The sequence below is a fragment of the Hyla sarda genome, chromosome 3 (genome assembly GCF_029499605.1).
Source record: "Hyla sarda isolate aHylSar1 chromosome 3, aHylSar1.hap1, whole genome shotgun sequence".
NCBI lineage: Eukaryota > Metazoa > Chordata > Amphibia > Anura > Hylidae > Hyla > Hyla sarda.
Genome location: NC_079191.1, coordinates 162181694 through 162205084, shown reverse-complemented (window position 1 = coordinate 162205084; position 23391 = coordinate 162181694). Strand labels below are relative to the sequence as shown.

The window sequence follows — 23391 nt, the reverse complement described above, 5'->3', positions numbered from 1 at the left end:
AAGAACACCGCCAGCATGTCCGTATGGTTCTTCAGAGACTTCGTGACAACCAACTCTATGCCAAAATTGAGAAATGTCTGTTTGAATGCCAATCTCTTCCTTTTCTAGGATATTTGGTCTCTGGCCAGGGACTACAGATGGATCCAGACAAACTCTCTGCCGTCTTAGATTGGCCACGCCCCTCCGGACTCCGTGCTATCCAACGCTTTTTGGGGTTCGCCAATTATTACAGGCAATTTATTCCACATTTTTCTACCATTGTGGCTCCTATCGTGGCTTTAACCAAAAAAAATGCTGATCCCAAGTCCTGGCCTCCTCAAGCAGAAGACTCCTTTAAACGACTCAAGTCTGCCTTTTCTTCGGCTCCCGTGCTCTCCAGACCTGACCCTTCCAAACCCTTCCTATTGGAGGTTGATGCCTCCTCAGTGGGAGCTGGAGCTGTTCTTCTACAAAAAAATTCTTCCGGGCATGCTGTCACTTGTGGTTTTTTCTCTAGGACCTTCTCTCCAGCGGAGAGGAACTACTCCATCGGGGATCGAGAGCTTCTAGCCATTAAATTAGCACTTGAGGAATGGAGGCATCTGCTGGAGGGATCAAGATTTCCTGTTATTATCTACACCGACCACAAGAACCTCTCCTACCTCCAGTCGGCTCAACGGCTGAATCCTCGCCAGGCCCGGTGGTCTCTGTTCTTTGCCCGATTTAATTTTGAGATTCACTTTCGTCCTGCCGATAAGAACATTAGGGCCGATGCTCTCTCTCGTTCCTCGGATGCCTCAGAAGTTGATCTCCCTCCGCAACACATCATTCCACCTGACTGCCTGATCTCCACTTCTCCTGCCTCCATCAGGCAGACTCCTCCAGGAAAGACCTTTGTTTCTCCACGCCAACGCCTCGGAATCCTCAAATGGGGTCACTCCTCCCATCTCGCAGGTCATGCGGGCATCAAGAAATCTGTGCAACTCATCTCCCGCTTCTATTGGTGGCCGACTCTGGAGACGGATGTTGGGGACTTTGTGCGAGCCTGCACTATCTGTGCCCGGGATAAGACTCCTCGCCAGAAGCCCGCTGGTTTTCTTCATCCTCTGCCTGTCCCCGAACAGCCGTGGTCTCTGATTGGTATGGATTTTATTACTGATTTACCCCCTTCCCGTGGCAACACCGTTATTTGGGTGGTCGTTGATCGATTCTCCAAAATGGCACATTTCATCCCTCTTCCTGGTCTTCCTTCTGCGCCTCAGTTGGCTAAACAATTTTTTGTACACATTTTTCGTCTTCACGGGTTGCCTACGCAGATTGTCTCGGATAGAGGGGTCCAATTCGTGTCTAAATTCTGGAGGGCTCTCTGTAAACAACTCAAGATTAAATTAAATTTTTCCTCTGCATATCATCCCCAGTCCAATGGACAAGTAGAAAGAATTAACCAGATCCTGGGTGATTATTTGCGACATTTTGTTTCCTCCCGCCAGGATGACTGGGCAGATCTCCTTCCATGGGCCGAATTCTCGTATAACTTCAGGGTCTCTGAATCTTCCTCCAAATCCCCATTTTTCGTGGTGTACGGCCGTCACCCTCTTCCCCCCCTCCCTACCCCCTTGCCCTCTGGTCTGCCCGCTGTGGATGAAATTTCTCGTGACCTTTCCATTATATGGAGAGAGACCCAAAATTCTCTCTTACAGGCTTCTTCACGCATGAAGAGGTTCGCGGATAAGAAAAGAAGAGCTCCCCCCGTTTTTTCCCCTGGAGACAAGGTATGGCTCTCCGCTAAATATGTCCGCTTCCGTGTCCCTAGCTACAAGTTGGGACCACGCTATCTTGGTCCTTTCAAAATTTTGTGTCAAATTAATCCTGTCTCTTATAAACTTCTTCTTCCTCCTTCTCTTCGTATCCCTAATGCCTTTCACGTCTCTCTTCTCAAACCACTCATCCTCAACCGTTTTTCTCCCAAATCTGTTCCTCCCACTCCTGTTTCCGGCTCCTCGGACGTCTTCTCGGTCAAGGAAATTTTGGCTGCCAAAAAGGTCAGAGGGAAAAATTTTTTTTTAGTAGACTGGGAGGGTTGTGGTCCTGAAGAGAGATCCTGGGAACCTGAGGACAACATCCTTGACAAAAGTCTGCTCCTCAGGTTCTCAGGCTCCAAGAAGAGGGGGAGACCCAAGGGGGGGGTACTGTTACGCCGAGCGCTCCGGGTCCCCGCTCCTCCCCGGAGCGCTCGCTTCACTCCCTCCGCTGCAGCGCTCCGGTCACGTCCTCTGACCCGGGGCGCTGCGATCCCGCTGCCAGCCGGGATGCGATTCGCGATGCGGGTAGCGCCCGCTCGCGATGCGCACCCCGGCTCCCCTACCTGACTCGCTCCCCGTCTGTTCTGTCCCGGCGCGCGCGGCCCCGCTCCCTAGGGCGCGCGCGCGCCGGGTCTCTGCGATTTAAAGGGCCACTGCGCCGCTGATTGGCGCAGTGGTTCCAATTAGGGTTTTCACCTGTGCACTTCCCTATATTACCTCACTTCCCTTGCACTCCCTTGCCGGATCTTGTTGCCTTAGTGCCAGTGAAAGCGTTCCTTGTGTGTTCCTTGCCTGTGTTTCCAGACCTTCTGCCGTTGCCCCTGACTACGATCCTTGCTGCCTGCCCCGACCTTCTGCTACGTCCGACCTTGCTTCTGCCTACTCCCTTGTACCGCGCCTATCTTCAGCAGCCAGAGAGGTGAGCCGTTGCTAGTGGATACGACCTGGTCACTACCGCCGCAGCAAGACCATCCCGCTTTGCGGCGGGCTCTGGTGAAAACCAGTAGTGGCTTAGAACCGGTCCACTAGCACGGTCCACGCCAATCCCTCTCTGGCACAGAGGGTCCACTACCTGCCAGCCGGCATCGTGACAAGCATACATCCCTCCTTTGTATTTTCCATTCCTTTTTAAACCACTTCTGGCTTTGGCTCAAAAACTGCAGTGGCAGTTTAAAAAAAAAAAAAACCTGCGTAAAAACCTAACCTTACCCTTATTTTCAAAAACTGTTTTTAGACAGTTTCATAAATTTGCACCAATATTTTTGTGAATAAATCTGGGTTACTTAAATTGCTCTTGGTAACTAAGTTTTTTTTCCCCCTTCCTCTGGAGCAAACACATGTGTATGACAAAGGATGAGCATTTTTCTTTCATCATATGTAAATACATGTAATGAAAATATATATAACTCACCCAATTGGTTGAAAATTTCCTTCTGAAGTGTTCCATATATATCTAATTTTCTGTACTCTTAAACATCTCACCTAAAGAAAGGTTAACTGGTTTGAATGTTATGGATAACAAAAATAAAGGTGTGAACCCATATGTTATACTGAGACTGTGGCAGACGGTTAGCAGTAAATATATAAAACACTGATACAAATATGTAGGGGGGGGGGAGATTAAAATATAGCTGTAAATCAATGAAAAAACGCAAAAATTTGTTTTCCACTTTGCGTTTTTCATTTCAGCTTTTTTTTTTATCCTTTTGCCGTATTTTCACTCTTTTTTGGTGTTTTTTTTAGCTCCTTGGCGATTTTGCAAAGTCGCAGCACGTTGAGCCATTGGTGTTTTTTTCCCTGAAATTGCAAGAAAAACGCCATGTGGGTTTTAACTTTGGCATTTTGCAGGCAGTTTTTATTCTTTTTGGACTTTAGCAATCCAAAATGATGGAGATACATTTTTTTATAATAATGTTTTCATAGGGTACCATTAAAAAAAAAATGATAAAAAAGATACAGTAGTGATTGAATAAATTGTATTTAACGAAATGTATATTTTTTATAACAAAACTTTTATTCATTTTTAAACAGGGATCAATTTATGTGGGCGGGGAGGGTACTAAAAATGTAGCCGACAATAATAAAAATTTAGTGTGTGTGTGTGTTTTTCACTTTTATTTCTTTATTTTTCAAACTTTTTAGGTATTACTACTACTCCCAGCATGGGACACACTGTTCCATGATGGGAGTAGTAGTACCTGTACTAATTGACAGATTGCCCCGAGTCCATTGTGATCCTACTGTATAATTTATAGATGCGGCCGGCCGCTCTTCTATGGTCCCCTGCATTGCCGTATATATACACCTATTCATATGTCCCACAGAGAGCTGTTATTGGCCAGATGGTTCCAGCCAATCACAACTCTCTGTGGAAATATGAATAGGTGTATATATATACGTCAGTGCAGGGGACCATAGAAGAGAGGCTGGCTGCATATATATATTATACAGGAGGATCACAGAGGGTGTCAGGAGTGGCACTCTCTGCAATCTGTCTATTAATGCAGGTACTACAGCTCCCAGCATGGAGCAGGGTGTGCTCCATGCTGGGATAAGTAGTACCTGCAGTTAAGGACAGATCACAGCAGGTGTCACTCCTGACACTCGATGCGGTCATGCATAATATAGCAGAGATGCGGAGCGGCTCTGTACAGAGTTCACATCTCTGCACCATACTCCGGCCAGTGATATGAATAGAACATGACTGATTCTTATTTCCCTATGAGAGCTGTGATTGGCTGCAACCATCCGGCCAATCCCCACTCTGGACGGAAAATATGAATGAGTGATGTGAATTTCTATTCATATCACTGGCCGTCCCGAAGTAGTATAGTGCAGAGATGCGAGCGCTGTATAGAACCGCTTCGCATCTCTGCTATATTATGGACAATCACGAGTGTCAGGAGTGACAGCCGGAGCGATATGTCTAATAGTACAGGTACTACTACTCCCATCATGGAACAGTCTGTTACATGCTGGGTGTAGTAGAACTACCTAAAAAATTTAAAAAATAAAGAAAAGAAAGTGAAACGCACACAGACACTTTATTAAAAATGTATTGAAATTTCATTGTAAAAAAAAATTATTTTGTTAAATACATTTTTTCCCATCCCTACTGCACATTCTTTTTTTTTTTTTTTTTTGGTACCCAACAAATTTTGAAAAAAACGCCAAAGGGGCCAAAAATGCAATTTCCACTCAAATGCAAAAACGCCAGAAAAAAGTCTGGCGTTTTGTCTGGTGTTTTTTCATATGAATAAAAGGAGAAAAAATAAAAAATAAATAAACAAGTGGAAACTTAGCCTAAGACTGAGGAAAGGAAAGGGTGTATTTTCCTACCTGATCTGGGAGAAACCTCCAACTGGGGCCTGATAAATGAGGCCAGCAGATCAGGAAGTGTGATTTTAAGGGGTACTCCAACGAAAAACATCTTATGCCCTATCCAGTCTGATCGCAGGGGTCAGGCAGCTGGGGACCCCCAGGCATCCATGCACAGATTGAACTCGGCTCCATGCCGGATGACTGGCAACTACAGCTGCCACGCCCTGTCCATTCATGTCTATAGGAGGAGGCGTGATGGCTAGTACGTACCTGTCACGCCCCCTCCCATAGACATGAATGGAGGCGGCATGGTGTGACGTCACAAACACGTTAGCTCCAAGCTTCAGTGTTATGGATGATGCTGGTGCCTGCCCGGAGATTTCGGGGGTCCCCAGCGGCAGGATCCCTGCAATCAGACATATTTTCTCCTATCCAAAGGATGTTTTTTGCCAGAATACCCCTTTAAGGAAGCCAGTGAGTCAGTTTAGCAGCTCTACCCTAGATTTCAGATTAAAACAAGGGGGGGGGGGGGGGCACCGTGTCCCTTTGCCAGATGGGCACACAGCAGGTGGCTGTGGTGGACACACAAAGGCACACCAGTAACCAAGTGAAGGACTGTTATCTTGTGAGTAAGAGCTGTGGCTCTAAGAACACAAGGCAGGCGGCTGTGTGTGAACGGGACTTTATATTCAAGTGTAAACTGTGTCTTATAAGGTTGCAGGGCGCATGTTTTAACTGGCAGGAATTAGCCCACCAGTTGGCATCACATGTAAAGAAACTCAAATAATTGTGTACATGGGGTATTCTTCAATGATAAAGTAGTGAGGTGAAGAATACTCCATGTACGCACTTATTTGAGTTTCTTTACATGTGATGACACTGAATAACCATGTGCAGGGTTTCTAGTAACCCTCCTAAGTATTCCTTCTGACTCCCTGCGGAGCTACCTGTATGAACACAGAGTAGCGAAACGCGTTGGAATTTTGGTCTCACCCACATGTACAGACAACTGCCCTTTTCTGACATCTGAATACTGTACTACACCCCTGGTAAATCCCACAGGTGCTTCTACATTGTACCTAACACATGTTTAACTTATATTTGTATGAGCTATCTGTCCGGTTTATGTCTAATCCCCCAATCTAGGGGCTTTTCTCCAGCTGTACCCATTATATGCATCATCTGATATGCTCCCCCTCATAGTCTAGGGCTTACTAGGAGGTTCCGGTGTAGGCCCAGGTCACTAGGACAGGGGACCTTCAGTATTGTTAGGCCGGATTAAATAGATAGGGACAAGTTTAGTGGTCTTCACCTGATCTACTTTCTTGTAGTGCTATTGTACCCTAATCATGTGTATATCACATGTCTTGAACCACCCCTACTATCACTGTTATTTTGGTATTTATGAATGTTAATAAATATACTGCAAATGGAATATGTTGTTCTTGATTTTCTAAAAAAAAATCTAAAACGTTTTCTACAAAATCAGTAATCTAAAATCGCCCTATTTTGACCACCTATAACTTTTTCATTTTTCCGTATATAGGGTGGTATGAGGGCTCATTTCTTGTGCCGTCATCTGTAATTTTTATCGATACCACATTTGCACATATATAAAACTTTTAGATAATTTTTTATAATTTTTTTTTATAAAATATGACAAAAAAGCAGAATTTTTTGCCTTTTTTTTTTTTTTTTTTTACGTTTACGCTATTCACAATACGGGATCACTAACATTATCATTTTGATAGTTTGGACATTTACGCACCCGGTGATACCAAATATGTTTCTAAAAAATAATTTTTCAGGGTAAAAAGGGAAAAACTGACAATTTTTATTTTTATTGGGGAAGGGGATTTTTCACTTTTTTTTTTACTTTATTTATTTTTTACATTTTTCAAATTTTTTTTTACACTTCTTATGTCCCCATAGGGGACTATCTATAGCAATCATTAGATTGCTTATACTGTTCAGTGCTATGCATAGGACATAGCACTGATCAGTATTATCGGTGATCTTCTGTAGTGTTGAGCGGCATATGCCATATTCGAATTTGCGATATTTCGTGAATATATGGAAGAATATTAATCATATATTCGCTAAATTCGCATATTCGGAATATTCACGGAAATTAGAATATCCAAATATTAGCATATGCGGAAATTCAAATATGCGAAAATTTGCATATCCAAGAATTAGCATATGCGAAAATTCAAATGTGCGAAAATTCGCAGGCCAGTCTCACATAGTAGTATTAGAGCCTTCTTTATACCATACAAGCTGGAAGCAGAGAGGGATGATCACTGTGATGTGTTATGTGAAAAAAAAAATAAAGAATATTCGTAATTGCGAATATATAGTGCTATATTTGTGAATATTCGTGAATTTGCGAATATGCAATATTCGCGAATAAAATTCGAATTGCGAATATTCGCGAGCAACACTAATCTTCTGCACTGGTCTGCTAGATCTCAGACCAGAGCAGAGGACCCCTGGAGACGGCCGGAGCCAGGTGAGGGGACCTCCGGCCGACATGCCGGATGATCGGATCGCTGCGGGCGATCCGATCATCCATTCAAAGTACTGCACTGCCGCACATGCCATGATCTGTATTGATCACGGCATCTGAGGGGTTAATGGCAGACATCAGCGCGATCGCGGATGTCGGCCATTACCGGCGGGTCCCCGGCAGCTGTTAGCAGCCGGAACCTGCCGTATATGACGCGAGCACCGTCCGATGCTCACAGTCATACACAGGACGTGAATGTACGTCCCGATGCACGAAGTCCCGTCAAACCAGGATGTACATTTACGTCCGTGGTCATTAAGGGGTTAAAAAGGTCAAGCGCACTACACAGGGTTATAGTACGGTGACCAATAGTCCGGTTCCAGTGATACCCGTTGTGTCAGTATCTATTGCAAGTCTGAAAATGGCCTACTATATATAATAGCCTGAATAGTCCAGCATACCCAGCATGCCAAGTCTCGCCTCCCTTCATTGCGCAAAGCTGGCTATTTACATATTAGCAATTGAGGCTAATACAATGGGTGTCTCTGGAACTAGACCACTGATCCAGGTAAGTGATACCTCATGGTAATACGGATCAGCCGCACTATAACTCTGCATTGGTTTCAATGTTGGTGAACTCTCTGTCAGTTTCCCTTTAAGCTCACTTCTTACACACCAATAAACCATCCTTACAAATAAGCCAGTCATCCTTTTCTCTATATCTTTTCTTCTTCTGACCATACTGGAAAGTCGATAAACTAGTATGTGCTGTGCTGTCATCAGTCTTTTCTAAAAGAGTAATGTTATCATTGTCCAGTTGCATGTTTTGTAAAATTTTTCTTTCTTGATCTGAAGTCTGTATAGAGTTTTTAAAACTACTGGAAAACACATTTAACACTATGATAAGGAAAAGGACAGACCTTGTTATCCGGCATGATCAAAGCTTTTCCGATTAGAGATTTTTCATCAGAGGTCACCATATGTAATCCTTTATCTGTTGTTTTGAAAGGCTCAATCCAAAAGACCTTCTTTTTGGTGTATCTTTTAAAATCATCCTAAAGGGAAAGCAATGCAGGCAGAATGAGAACAATGTTATTAAATATACATTTAAGGGAAATAAAGATTTCAGAATTTGAATCCTTGTAATAAAAAGTAATACAGTTTTTATATACACTTTCTGTATTCCTCACAGTTTTCAAGAGCTCTGATTTCCTATCCTTGCTCACTATAAACAGGCTTTTGTAAGTCTCTCAGACTTTCTCTGGTAGCGGCATCTTCCCAGTGGAGGGCACCTCACTAGTGTTGCTCGCGAATATTCGCAATTCGAATATTATTCGGGAATATCGCATATTCGGGAATTTGCGAATTTCGCGAATATAGCGCTATTTATTCGTAATTACGAATATTTGTTTTTTTTTGGTTTTTTTTCACAGTACACATCACAGTGATCACCCCTCTCTGCTTCCAGCTTGTGTGGTGTAAAGAAGGCTCTAATACTACTGTGTGAGACTGGCGTGCGAAAATTCGCATATGTGAAAATTAGCATATGCAAATTTTCGCATATGCAAATTTTCGCGTATGCTAATTTTTTATATGCTTATTTTCGCATACGCGAATTTTCGCATATGCAAAAATAAAAGAGAATATTACGAATATGCGAATATTCGCGAATATGTGACGAATATTCGCCCATATATTCGCGAATTCGAATATGGCCTATGCCGCTCAACACTACACCTCACCCACAATAGGGGGTATTCATGAAAAGTGGAGTAGGTGAACGTCTTTTTACTCCATTAATTCATGTGGTGGAAACTGTGTACCTGCACCATATTTATTACATGATGGAGGGTATGTGATAAATATTGTGCTGATTACTTTTTTACTTCAGTACTACATTTTGTTTAGTGCCCCCACTGCGTTTTCTTTGTGCGACGCTGGATATGGAAACCCCCCGAAAACCCCTCCCGCAACAACCATATTCCTCCAGATATAGACTTTTCTATTTGCAACTATGGAACATTAGTTGCATTAGTGCAATACGAACAAAGTTTAGGAACTAACGTTGCCAGATAATATTTATAAAGGTCCGGAAGAACTAACCTATTTATTGGTTTATCTCTAGTGATTAAACAATACAAAACCCTAGGCATCCAATGTGCTCATATAAATTTAGAGAGCATAGTGTTAGAAGTAGCAAAAATTTACTTTAAAGCAAATTTAAGGTATGATAAAGTTAACCTATAGGACCCTTCCCCTATGTAGGCTCCAATACCTAGTTCATTTGATGGAGGTTTTATAAATTCAATTATACATCTACAACTGTGCAACACACCACAAAAAACCTCCAAACAAAATTAAATGTAGAAATACTAATAAATCTTTATTGGTAAACAAGAAAACATTAAAAACACATGTATAGGATCATACAAAAAATGGAGAAACTTTATGTACGCAAGGATACTGAGATGAAAGTCCTGATGTAATACAGGAGAGACCAGAGGCTCATATAGAGATAAGAGGTCTGGTGTGGAAGTGGGGTGAGTCCTGGTGACTGTATGGGTCTGTTGCTACACTCTTTTGTTCTACTAGCTGAGTACCCGGCACTGCCCGTTTTTTTTCTATGTAATCTTTGGGGGTGAGGAAAAGCAACAAAGGAGGAAGCTTTTGTCGTCATATCCCGTCCTCAAATCCTGACCCCAAAGCCCCCTCTCATATCCCCATCCCAAATCTCCCTCTTTATATCCTGACCTCATATCCCGTCCTAATATCCCAACCTCATATCCAGACCTCATATCCTGTCCTCATATCCCATCCTCATATCCCAACCTCATAGCCGACCTCATATCCTGTACCTATATCCTGTCCACATATACCGTTCTCATATCCCGTCCCCAAATCCCGTTCTCATATCACATCCCCATTTCCAGTGCCCATATCCAACCTCATATCCAGATTTCATATCCCTTCCCCATATCCCTTTCTCATATTCCGTCCCCATATCCCATTCCCATATCCCATAACCATATCCTGTCCCCATATCCCTACCTCACATCCTGATCTCATATCCCGACCCAGGGCCGGTTCTGCCTATAGGCAAAATAGGCAGCCAGCTATTGCGCCCTTTTGATGGGGGCTCCACACGGCCCTCTGCCAGAAAGTTAGTAGCCAGCCAGCATCCAAAGCACCCACTGCTCCTCCTTAGCACCCACCTAGCCAGCACCACCGTTGCAACCACCCCCTTTCCATGGTACCATAATAATCTGCATTCTTCAGCCTGCTGGAGGAGTGCAGTGCCACCTTTGAGGTCAAAATAAGAAGGAAGAGCGCTCCATAGCGTAAAATCGCCACTGCAGGGTTCAGGTTTAAAATATTGTGAGACCCTTACCGAAGGTGGTTGTGTGAGCTCACACACAACAATGGTCTGCATGGGTGAGTGGATAAATCTGGTCTGCAGCCTCCCGGACCTGGACGTATCACGACAGGAAAAAGAAGAAGAATGTGAATGAAAATGAATGACATGATAACATTTCACTATGTTATCATTTCATTCAGTTTCATTCACATTCTTCTTTTTTCATTTATTTATATCTTTACATATATTTTGTCATCATATTTGTTTTGATTCACTATTTTTTATATATATATTTTTCTTAAAATATTTTTCAATATTACATATATTTCTCTTCTCATCATTTTTGTAACATGTCGTTTTTTCTTTTTGGTGCATTTGTCTGTGCATCCATAGAATATATTTATTATATGTTTGTTGTATATTTTATCAATAAAAATTATTCCTTTTCTGTATATCGGCGGGGAGATTTGTCCCTTGCTTATCTTCTGTATATTTATTTTTAATGTTTCTAAATGATTTTATGTACCTCGAATGAGTTAATGTTTTGAAACAATGTTATGTGGCTTGAACGGGTTAATACTATTTTGTATATAAGCCCCTTCCCCATCATGTTTGTCATGCCTGATGAAGCTGCACAAGCGCGGTGAAACGCATTGCATTTTAATAAAAAATGTTCTATTCACCGGACGTGTCCGATCTTGGACAGCGCTGATATCCCCCACCATTCCGTGGAAATTCTTTCTCCTATCGAACTTCAAGGCCAGGCAGGTAGCTCCTTACATTGCGTGCGGCTCAATACATCCGCCCCATGAGGAGGAGGTTTGCTACAGTGTGTCACCCCAGTAATAAGGTGGGGCGTGTCAAATGGCGGAGCCAGAAGGTGGCAAAATTAGCTTTAGCCTAGGGTGGCAATAATCCTTACACCAGCCCTGTCCCGACCTCATATCCTGTCCTCATATCCCTTCCTTATATCCTGTCCATATATCCTGTCCTCATATCCCATCCTCATATCCCATCCTCATATCATGTCCTCATATCCCATCCCCATATCCTGTCCTCATATCTAATTCTCATTTCTAATCCTCATATCCCATCCTCAGGTGTGGCTGAGTTGTGGTAAAGATATTGTAAGATGAAAATAAAAGGTGGCTTAAAGGGTGGGCGTGTCTTTGCAAGATGGGTCATGGCATGTGGAGGTGTGTGGCTTGCCAGCCGGACTGAGGCATTCACCAGGAGATGCTCAGCAGAGCTTGGAGTAAGGTAACAGAAGTCCTATATACTTGCATGGTACTTGAAACAAAAACCCAATCCTTCACATATAGGGGTAGGTTATGGGTTGATTGAACTATTTTAAAATTTTTATTTGACATATAAGTAACACGTGGCCAGGTATTATCAAAATGTCTCCCGCCATATGGAAGTTATGCTGGAACATACATTTCCCATAGATTTGCTTTGAACTTTAAACAAAAATGCTGACCCTCGTAAGTGGGGGTAGGTTAGGGTTAAATTAACTATCCTATATTTTTTGTGTACATATAAGTAACATGTGACCAATTATTATCGAAATATCTCTAGCTGTTTGGAAGTTATGCAGTAACATATATTTCTCATAGAGTTGTGTGGGACTTTAAACAAAAACCCAGATTCTCGCAAATGGGGGTGAGTAAGGGTTAAATCACCTATCCTATGTTTGTTGTTGACATATAAGTAACATGTGTGCCAAGTTTCATGTTAATATCTTTAGCCGTTTGGAAGTGATGCTGGAACACACACACATACATACACACATTGGGGGAGATTTATCAAAACCTGTCCAGAGGAAAAGTTGCTCAGTTGCCCATAGCAACCAATCAGATCGCTTCTTTCTTTTTTGAAAAGGCCTCTGAAAAATGAAAGAAGCAATCTGATTGGTTGCTATGGGCAACTCAGCAACTTTTCCTCTGGACAGGTTTTGATAAATCTCCCCCGTTGAGTTTTATATATAATTACCTTCTTTAGTCTGCCTTTGCAAATCAGCAAACCTGTTTTTTGTTGCACTAATGCACTTTATCTCTATATGAGCCTCTGGTCTCTCCTGTATTACATTTTTGGAGCTATTTGGCCCTTAAAGGAGCACATATTTGCTATATGCGTCACTATGGCACCTTATACTATCCTTCTCATTTTCCTTTCTATTCTGTAGCATAACATTTAAAGGGGTACTACCGTGCTGACAACTTATCCCCTATCTAAAGGATAGGAGATAAGTTGCCTGATCTCGCAGGGTCCCGCCGCTGGAGACCCCCACGATCTCGCACGCAGCACCCCACTCTCATCAGGCCCCGGAGTGAACATCTCTCCGGGTCTGATGACTGCCGATCATGGGGCCAGAGTATCGTGACATCACGATCACCGGCCCCGTCATCAGTCCCGGAGAGATGTTCGCTCCGGGGCCTGATGAGAGTGGGGTGCTGCGCGCGAGATCGCGGGGGTCCCCAGCAGCGGGACCCCACGCGATCAGGCAATTTATCCCCTATCCTTTAGATGGGGGATAAGTTGTCAGCACGGTAGTACCCCTTTAAACAGATATACAGCTGACTACTAAATCAGGACTTTCATCCCAGTATCCCTGTATACATATATTTTCTCCATTTTTTGTGTGATCCTATACATGTGTTTTTTTACCACCTATTAATGTGGTGTATTTTTCTGTGACTTTAGGCATGGCAAGTCGGCTGCAAAGTCACATGTAGGGATGGCGCGCCCCAGGCACGCCTTCTCATTGCAAGGCTGAGCCCTCTTCCAGACGCTATCATGCCCCCTTAGCACAAGCAGGGTAAATACTCTAAAGTTCAAAATATTTGTGCAGAAATGGAGAGTGTTGAGCAAACATCACCATTTTGGTGCACAAATGTGTGACTGGTTGCACTGGTGGAGTTGCTTGATAAATGTCCCTCTCAATGCTAGACTTCCTTAATGTAATCTCTTCAAAATTCACACATTGTAAACATAAAAAAAAGTACATATCTGTGAAAACATTAGATGGAGTAAAGTTGGAGGGGGTGGGGTTATCAAAGCAATTAGACTTTTTTTTTTTGCGTGGTGTTTTGGCGCAGAAAAATCACACTGGTTGTGTGACTTTTTTTCACCAAACCACCACAACGCTAATTTGAGAGAAAACCATGTTCACAGTGAAATCTCCATTGGCAAATGTAGTGGTCATGAATTTATTACTGTGACTTTTCAGTGGGAAAAATGGTAAACCCACCCTTTCTGCCACAAGTCACCACCAAGCAGGGACTACAATTAAATAAATAGCTAGACATTTATTTAACTGTAGTCCCTGCTGGCAAATGGTTCAAATCTACAACTCCCAATATGACCAGACAGTGTCGGGGCATGCTGGGAGTTGTAATTACTATTTTTCTCTGAATCCGATACTACGATCCCGTATGTCTGCAGAAGATCACGATCTCCTCCATGCAGTCCCAGGATCTTCTCCTACCAGCTGGTTTAAAGGGATACTCCACTGTTGAGAGTTTTCCATGTACATCAAGCCTTGCAGGGTGTTGTGCTTACGTGCACATTTTAGATGGTCTGTTGTCTTTGTAGCTGTTCTTTTGTGACCTCTTTGTTGCTGGCCGGAAGTTTGGGATTCTCACTGCTTTCTGTTGAATGGCAATTCCTCTAGCCTGCTTCATGGCGGCCATGTTGTGAGCGCCACGTCACTTACTCAGCGTGTGACGTTTTCGGCTGCGCCTCCTCTCGGCTGCTGCTCTGCCCTTCCCCTCCATGAATATGGTAATCACATTTGCGCATTTTTTTTTAACTAAGTCATCGGTTGTGGCAGCCAAGAGCTGATCCGAACGGACTCCGCCGCACCTAGCTTTTTCCGAGTTGTGCGCATGTCTGTTTCTTGCTGTGCAGCGTCCTTAGCAATGGACGTAAGGCAGAATGCTGCTGCGCTGTTTTTTTTTCTTTTTCTACTTACTCTTCGGTTCTGGCAGTCATTGGCTAATGATCAGCCAATAGCTGTTCAGAATGGACTCCATAGACCCTATCTTCTTTTTCGTTGTGTTCATGTCCGTTCCTTGCTGTGCAGAATCCTTAGCAACGGAGCTAACTGTGTTAACCCTAAATGTTCTCCGTCGGGTACTGAGATGAGCAGCGGAGAATAGACAGGTCGAGGCGGTCCATTCTGGCTGTAAGTCAGTGGTATGAGTCCATGTATCTTTACATAGTTGACCAGTGTTCTAATCCTACTCTCCCCTTTGTTTCATGCACTGAACATAAAAAAGCCCGAAAAAGAAAAGAAAACAAAATAAAGGTAAGACATAACAACTGCAGGACAATACATCAATAATTTCTCTGCAGCAGCGGAGTACCCCTTTAAGAGCCTTTCTAGCTCAGCCAATCAGTGGCAGCAGCTGTGTCATGTGTCAGGCCAGTGAATGGCTGAGCCTGTATGGTCCTATAAGCTGCTTGTCTGTAAAGAGGGAAGACACGGGACTGCATGGAGGAAAGAAGTAACTGTTACGCCGAGCGCTCCGGGTCCCCGCTCCTCCCCGGAGCGCTCGCAACTTCCTCGCATTTGCAGCGCCCCGGTCAGACCTGCTGACCGGGTGCGCTGCAATGTCTCTCTCAGCCGGGATGCGATTCGCGATGCGGGAGGCGCCCGCTCGCGATGCGCATCCCGGCTCCCGTACCTGACTCGCTCCCCGTCGGTCTTGTCCCGGCGTGCGCGGCCCCGCTCCTCAGGGCGCGCACGCGCCGGGTCTCTGCAATTTAAAGGGCCACTGCGCCACTGATTGGCGCAGCAGGCTTAATTAGTGTGTTCACCTGTGCACTCCCTATTTATACATCACTTCTCCTGCACTCCCTTGCCGGATCTTGTTGCCATTGTGCCAGTGAAAGCGTTTCCTTGTGTGTTCCTAGCCTGTGTTCCAGACCTCCTGCCGTTGCCCCTGACTACGATCCTTGCTGCCTGCCCTGACCTTCTGCTACGTCCGACCTTGCTCTTGTCTACTCCCTTGTACCGCGCCTATCTTCAGCAGTCAGAGAGGTTGAGCCATTGCTGGTGGATACGACCTGGTTGCTACCGCCGCTGCAAGACCATCCCGCTTTGCGGCGGGCTCTGGTGAATACCAGTAGCAACTTAGAAACGGTCCACCAACACGGTCCACGCCAATCCCTCTCTGGCACAGAGGATCCACCTCCAGCCAGCCGAATCGTGACAGTAGATCCGGCCATGGATCCTGCTGAAGTCCCACTGCCAGTTGTCGCCGACCTCACCACGGTGGTCGCCCAGCAGTCGCAACAGATAGCGCAACAAGGCCACCAGCTGTCTCAACTGACCGAGATGCTACAGCAGCTATTACCACAACTCCAGCAACAATCTCCTTCGCCAGCTCCTGCACCTCCTCCGCAGCGAGTGGCCACTTCCGGCCTACGATTATCCTTGCCGGATAAATTTGATGGAGAAATGTCTCTTTGAATGTCAATCTCTTCCTTTCCTAGGATACTTGGTCTCTGGCCAGGGACTACAAATGGACCCAGATAAACTCTCTGCCGTCTTAGATTGGCCACGCCCCTCCGGACTCCGTGCTATCCAACGTTTTTTGGGGTTTGCCAATTATTACAGACAATTTATTCCACACTTTTCCACTATTGTGGCTCCTATCGTGGCTTTAACCAAGAAAAATGCCAATCCCAAGTCCTGGTCTCCACAAGCGGAAGACGCATTTAAACATCTCAAGTCTGCCTTTTCTTCTGCTCCCGTGCTCTCCAGACCTGACCCATCTAAACCCTTCCTATTGGAGGTAGATGCCTCCTCAGTGGGAGCTGGAGCTGTCCTTCTACAAAAAAATTCTTCCGGGCATGCTGTTACTTGTGGGTTTTTTTCTACGACCTTCTCTCCAGCGGAGAGAAATTACTCCATCGGGGATCGAGAACTACTGGCCATTAAATTGGCGCTTGAGGAATGGAGGCATCTGCTGGAGGGATCAAAATTTCCAGTTATCATATACACTGATCACAAGAATCTCTCCTATCTCCAGTCTGCCCAACGACTGAACCCTCGCCAGGCCAGGTGGTCGTTGTTCTTTGCCCGTTTTAACTTTGAAATTCATTTTCGCCCTGCTGACAAGAACATTAGGGCCGATGCCCTCTCTCGTTCTTCTGATGCCTCTGAAGTAGAGGTCTCTCCGCAACACATCATTCCTCCGGACTGTCTGATCTCCACTTCTCCAGCCTCCATCAGGCAAACTCCTCCAGGGAAGACCTTCGTTTTTCCACGCCAGCGTCTCGGGATTCTCAAATGGGGACACTCCTCCCATCTCGCAGGCCATGCGGGCATCAAAAAATCCTTGCAACTCATCTCTCGTTTTTATTGGTGGCCGACTCTGGAGACGGATGTTGTTGATTTTGTGTGGGCCTGTGCCCGGGATAAGACTCCTCGCCAGAAGCCTGCTGGCCTCCTTCATCCTCTGCCCGTTCCCGAACAGCCTTGGTCACAGATTGGTATGGACTTTATTACAGACTTGCCCTCATCCCGTGGCAACACAGTTGTTTGGGTGGTCGTTGATCGATTTTCCAAGATGGCACATTTTATTCCTCTTCCTGGTCTTCCTTCAGCGCCTCAGTTGGCAAAGCAATTTTTTGTACACATTTTTCGCCTTCATGGATTGCCCACGCATATCGTCTCGGATAGAGGCGTCCAATTCGTGTCTAAATTCTGGAGGGCCCTCTGTAAACAGCTCAAGATTAAATTAAACTTCTCTTCTTCTTATCATTCCCAATCCAATGGGCAAGTAGAAAGAATTAATCAGGTCCTGGGTGACTATTTACGGCATTTTGTTTCCTCCCGCCAGGATGACTGGGCAGATCTTCTACCATGGGCCGAATTCTCATACAACTTCAGAGTCTCCGAATCTTCTGCTAAGCCCCTATTTTTCGTGGTGTATGGCCGTCACCCTCTTCCCCCCCTCCCTACTCCCTTGCCCTCTGGTTTGCCCGCTGTGGATGAAGTGACTCGTGATCTTTCCACCATATGGACCCAAAATTCTCTTTTACAGGCTTCATCCCGGATGAAAAGATGTGCCGATAAGAAAAGAAGAACTCCCCCCATTTTTGCTCCCGGAGACAAGGTATGGCTCTCTGCTAAATATGTCCGCTTTCGTGTCCCCAGTTACAAACTGGGACCACGCTATCTTGGTCCTTTCAAAGTCTTGTGCCAGATCAACCCTGTCTCTTACAAACTCCTTCTTCCTCCTTCTCTTCGTATTCCCAATGCCTTCCATGTCTCTCTCCTTAAACCACTCATCATTAACCGCTTCTCTCCCAAACTTGTTTCTCCCACTCCTGTATCCGGTTCTTCTGACGTCTTCTCCGTGAAGGAGATTCTGGCCTCCAAGACGGTCAGAGGAAAAAAAATTTTTTGGGTGGATTGGGAAGGCTGTGGTCCAGAAGAGAGATCCTGGGAACCTGAGGACAACATCCTAGACAAAAGTCTTATTCTCAGGTTCTCAGGCTCCAAGAAGAGGGGGAGACCAAAGGGGGGGGGGGTACTGTTACGCCGAGCGCTCCGGGTCCCCGCTCCTCCCCGGAGCGCTCGCAACTTCCTCGCATTTGCAGCGCCCCGGTCAGACCTGCTGACCGGGTGCGCTGCAATGTCTCTCTCAGCCGGGATGCGATTCGCGATGCGGGAGGTGCCCGATCGCGATGCGCATCCCGGCTCCCGTACCTGACTCGCTCCCCGTCGGTCTTGTCCCGGCGCGCGCGGCCCCGCTCCTTAGGGCGCGCGCGCGCCGGGTCTCTGCAATTTAAAGGGCCACTGCGCCACTGATTGGCGCAGCAGGCTTAATTAGTGTGTTCACCTGTGCACTCCCTATTTATACATCACTTCCCCTGCACTCCCTTGCCGGATCTTGTTGCCATTGTGCCAGTGAAAGCGTTTCCTTGTGTGTTCCTAGCCTGTGTTCCAGACCTCCTGCCATTGCCCCTGACTACGATCCTTGCTGCCTGCCCTGACCTTCTGCTACGTCCGACCTTGCTCTTGTCTACTCCCTTGTACCGCGCCTATCTTCAGCAGTCAGAGAGGTTGAGCCATTGCTGGTGGATACGACCTGGTTGCTACCGCCGCTGCAAGACCATCCCGCTTTGCGGCGGGCTCTGGTGAATACCAGTAGCAACTTAGAACCGGTCCACCAACACGGTCCACGCCAATCCCTCTCTGGCACAGAGGATCCACCTCCAGCCAGCCGAATCGTGACAGTGACATGTTGGGGGGGGGGGTGAGAGATGGGACATGGAGGGGGAGGGGAGATGTCACATGTTGGGGTAGAGAGGTGACATGGGGGGCAGTGCATTTTGGTTTTAACTAGCTGCATGCTTCAGCCAGAGATTGTAGCAAGGGACATTGGGGGGTATGTATGAAGTTTTTTTGACTGTGATTTGTCACAAATTTCCTTTTATGTCACTTTTTGCGACAAACAATTGCGCCAAATGGTTTAGAACAAAATCACTGATTTCACTTTGTTAGTCGTGATTTCAGTTACAATCATTCTTTGGTCTGGAATTCATTAATTGTGACTTTTTGATTTGGCGCAAGTTTAGGCGCAAATAGATTCATTTAGGCACAAATCTACACCATAAATAAAGTGATAGAGAAAATAGCTACAACAATAGAATGCCCCAAAGTCAGATTTACTGCCTGGAATTCTGGGGTCTGCGCCTTTTGTAGGGCTACATTTGTGCCAAAATCACAAACTTGCGTGCGACAATTGATAATTTGGGCGCAAATATGCTCCATTTGACGCAAAAAAAAACATACATAAAATCACACATTGCTACACCATTATTGATACATGTCCCCCATTATCTGCAGAATGACCCCTACAAATCAGATATACATAATGAGCTAGGGCAGCCTATACACCTAACAATCAATTAGGCTGATATGCATGCAGTGCCTTTAAGTGGGACCAGTGTAATTAAAGTCTGTGTATATAAAGAATTTCACATTAGAAGTTTGACGGTTGGGAGCTCGAGGGTATTACTGGACCATCTAGGTGGTCTTAAAGCATTATGGGGGGAGAGATGTGACAGGGAGGAGAGATTATAGCAAGTGTAGCATCGTCTCAACCCAATTTCCAGATACCGAGCACGGAGACTTGCAAATAGTAGAAGAAGACAGATGCTCCAGCTCGGTCTCACATCAACCTAGTAAGCTTTATTCACATGTTGCTACACAGGTAGGTGGATGGATGTGACTCGTTTCGGACAGGTGCTGTCCTTACTCATACACAGGGAGGAGAAATGTGATGTGGGGGGGAGATGTAACATGGAGGAGTGACATGTTGCATGTTGGGGGGGATGAAATGTGATGTGGGAGGAGAGATATGATATAGGGGGAGTGACATATGGGGGAGAGATGTGACAGGGAGGAGAGATGTGACATGGGGGGGATGAGATGTGACGTGAGGGGAGATATATGATATGGGGGGAGTGACATATGGGGGGAGAGATGTGACAGGGAGGAGAGATGGGACATGGGGGGGATGAGATTTGATGGGTGGGGGGGAGATATATGATATGGGGGAGTGACATATGGGGGGAGAGATGTGGCAGGGAAGAGAGATGTGACATGGTGGGGGATGAGATGTGACGTGGGGGAAGAGATATGAAAGCCCTCCACTTTCCCACGCAGCTTGTGGGCAAAGTTGTGGCCTTGGAACCAGGGGAGAGCAGGGGCTTCACACAGCCTCCTCCCCCCCCTGACATCCCGGGACTCTTGATACCCCAGTACCGTAGCTGTGGTTGGAATTGTTGCTATACATTCTATTATGCACTGCATTACATTCTCGTCTGTAGCACTTGCACTTTCTTGAGCTTCATATAGAGCTCTATGTATTATGTTGCTATTGTTGTTTACCACATTAAGTCCCGGGTTTGCCGCCTGTTTTTGATGTCCACTTTCTCCTTTTTTAATTAATTTAATTTATTTTATATGTATGTTCAACTTCAACAAAGATATTTTGATTTTTTTTTAACTATTTCTCTGAGTAGCTCCATTTTCTTAGGATATATATTACCATCATGGAACAGAGTCTGTTCCATGATGGGAGTAGAAGTACCCCCGACTGCAGTAGTCTGTTGGCAGCTCTGAAATGGCTTCTTCACTAATATAATCTTCACAAATACAAATTCATATTGCAAAATCATGAATGTAGCCTTACTTATGATGCATAAGACTGAAGACAGAACAGGTTGTAATAAAAAAAGGTATACAATGAAGTAAATGCACTCAGTGCTAACGAATGGGGAAAAGGGAAACGATAAAATAAAATTACATACCGTGGTCCTCAGTAATATAACATCAGCTTTTTCAAGGGTACATGGAGCACATTGACACCAAACATCCCATTCTGGTTTCCAGTAAAATAGGAGTAGAAGAAACCCAAGGGAAAAGATATATCCGATAATGCACAGTGCTTGTCTCGCCCACTGTGTTCTATATCCAAAGAGCTCCTGTGCAAACATCACAAAAAAAAATTGGATTAGGCATAAGTTACAGATTAGTTACATATCCAACGAGAAGGTGGCCTTTTAATAGGACCTACTGTGTTTAAAGAGTTGCTGTCATAAAAAAAATGGGCTTTTTATATTTAAGGGGTACTCGGGTGGAAAACATTTGTAAATCAATTCTATAAAAAAATTGTAAAAAATTCCAGTACTTGTCAGATGCTGTATTCTCCACAGGTTTTTTTTTTTTTTTTTTCCAGTCTGACCACAGTGCTCTCTACTGACACATCTGCCCATGTCAGGAACTGTCCAAAGCAGATGACGTTTGCTATTGGCATTTACTCCTACTCTGGACAGTTCCTGACATGGACAGAGGTGTCAGCAGAGAGCAATGTGGTCAGACTGAAAAGAACTATACAACTTCCTTTGTAGTATAAAACAGCTGATAAGTACTGAAAGGATTAAGATTTTTTTTAATAGAAGTAATTTACAAATCTGTTTATCTTTCTGGAACCAATTGATCTGAAAAAGATTGTTTCCCACTGGAGTACCCCTTTACAATTCCTTAAAAATAACAATCTTCTTAATATACTTTATTTTAAAATGTGTGTGATAAAAATGTGAAAAAGTTGAAAAATAGCCAATAGTGGTCTCTTTCTCCTGGTTCACTTGTCTGATCTGTACTGGCAAATGAAAATATAGAAAGATATCCCAGGGAGGCGGGGTTATCTCTATGCTCTGCTTACTTGGTGCCTTACTGAACTTAGCAGGGGTAGCTCAACCATGAGAGGGTGGAGGGAGACATTTGCAGCATTTACAGAGAAGGACAGTGATTTCCAGGCACACTGACCCCCAATACTAGGTACTGCATAAATGCACACTTACATTGTCATGGGTTCTGGGTCAGAATGAAACAAAGAGACATGAGTCTCCATTGTGATCCTTGTAGTCATGTTTAAGCAGTTGCATATTCTTAAGTATAACAGAACAGCAGCAATTTTGATTTATCTGTAATATTCCACACATTCTCATAAACATTCAATTCTCCACTCCGGTACCAACAGGCCTGGAGCGTCAAAAATGGTACTCCTGGGCCTAGGCAGTAACAGGCTGGCATTATTTAGGCTGGAGAGGGCCAGTAGCAATGGTCCTAGCCCACCCTGGTAATGTCAGGCTGTTGCTGCTTGGTTGGTATCGTGCTAATATGGAAAATACAGGGAATCACACACATTTTTTGCATAAATAATAAAAAAATTAAAAATAAAATGCATAGGGTTCCCTGTGTTTTCATTCTCAGCACAATACCAACCAAGCAGCAACAGCCTGACGTTACCAGGGTGGGCGAGGACCATAGTTGTAGTTGTGTAGTGCGCGCAGGTGACAAGCACTCCACTCTGCTCCCTGGCCAGAAAACATGAATATAATGCTATGGCACTGTAATTTCATATTCCCGACCCGGACCTGTGATTGGCCGAGGGGTCTCGGCCAATCACAGCTTCAGGAGGGAAATATGAAACTACAGTCCCGTGTTTCATATTCCTGTGAGCCAGCCGGAGAGCGGAGCACTTGTCACCTGCCCGCACCACACAGCTACAACTCCCAGCATGTCCTTACTGTAAGGGCATGATGGGATGTGTAGTCATGCAGCGCAGGTGACAAGCGCTCCGCTGGCAACCATGAATATGAAACTACGGTACTGTAGTTTCATTTTTCCCTCCTGAAGCTGTGATTCGCCGAGACCCCTCAGCCAATCACAGTTCCAGGCGGGGAATATGAAATGACAATGCCATAGTATTATATTCATGGTTGCCGGCCGGCTCCACTCCCCACCGCCCGCCTGCCCACATCTATCACCCGCTGCCCCCTGCATACACCCACCACCCACAGTATGCTACCACAGTCCCCCCATTTACCACCCACCG

General features: G+C 45.0%; 1 protein-coding gene across 4 annotated transcripts in view; it reads right to left on the bottom strand.

Moving 5' to 3' along the window:
• The window catches only part of LOC130361839 (probable cation-transporting ATPase 13A4), a 108044-nt gene extending 97002 nt beyond the window's left edge, over nucleotides 1-11042 (bottom strand). For all 4 annotated transcript variants that reach the window (XM_056565398.1, XM_056565399.1, XM_056565401.1 and 1 more), the window contains exons 1-3: nucleotides 11000-11042; nucleotides 8532-8666; nucleotides 3193-3263 (exon numbers count right to left, since the gene is read on the bottom strand). In XM_056565398.1, coding sequence (XP_056421373.1) covers nucleotides 3193-3263; nucleotides 8532-8666; nucleotides 11000-11041 — 248 coding nt within the window. In that variant the 5' untranslated portion in view covers nucleotide 11042. The remainder of the gene's footprint in view (nucleotides 1-3192; nucleotides 3264-8531; nucleotides 8667-10999) is intronic.
• Between the last annotated feature and the right edge of the window lie 12349 nt (nucleotides 11043-23391).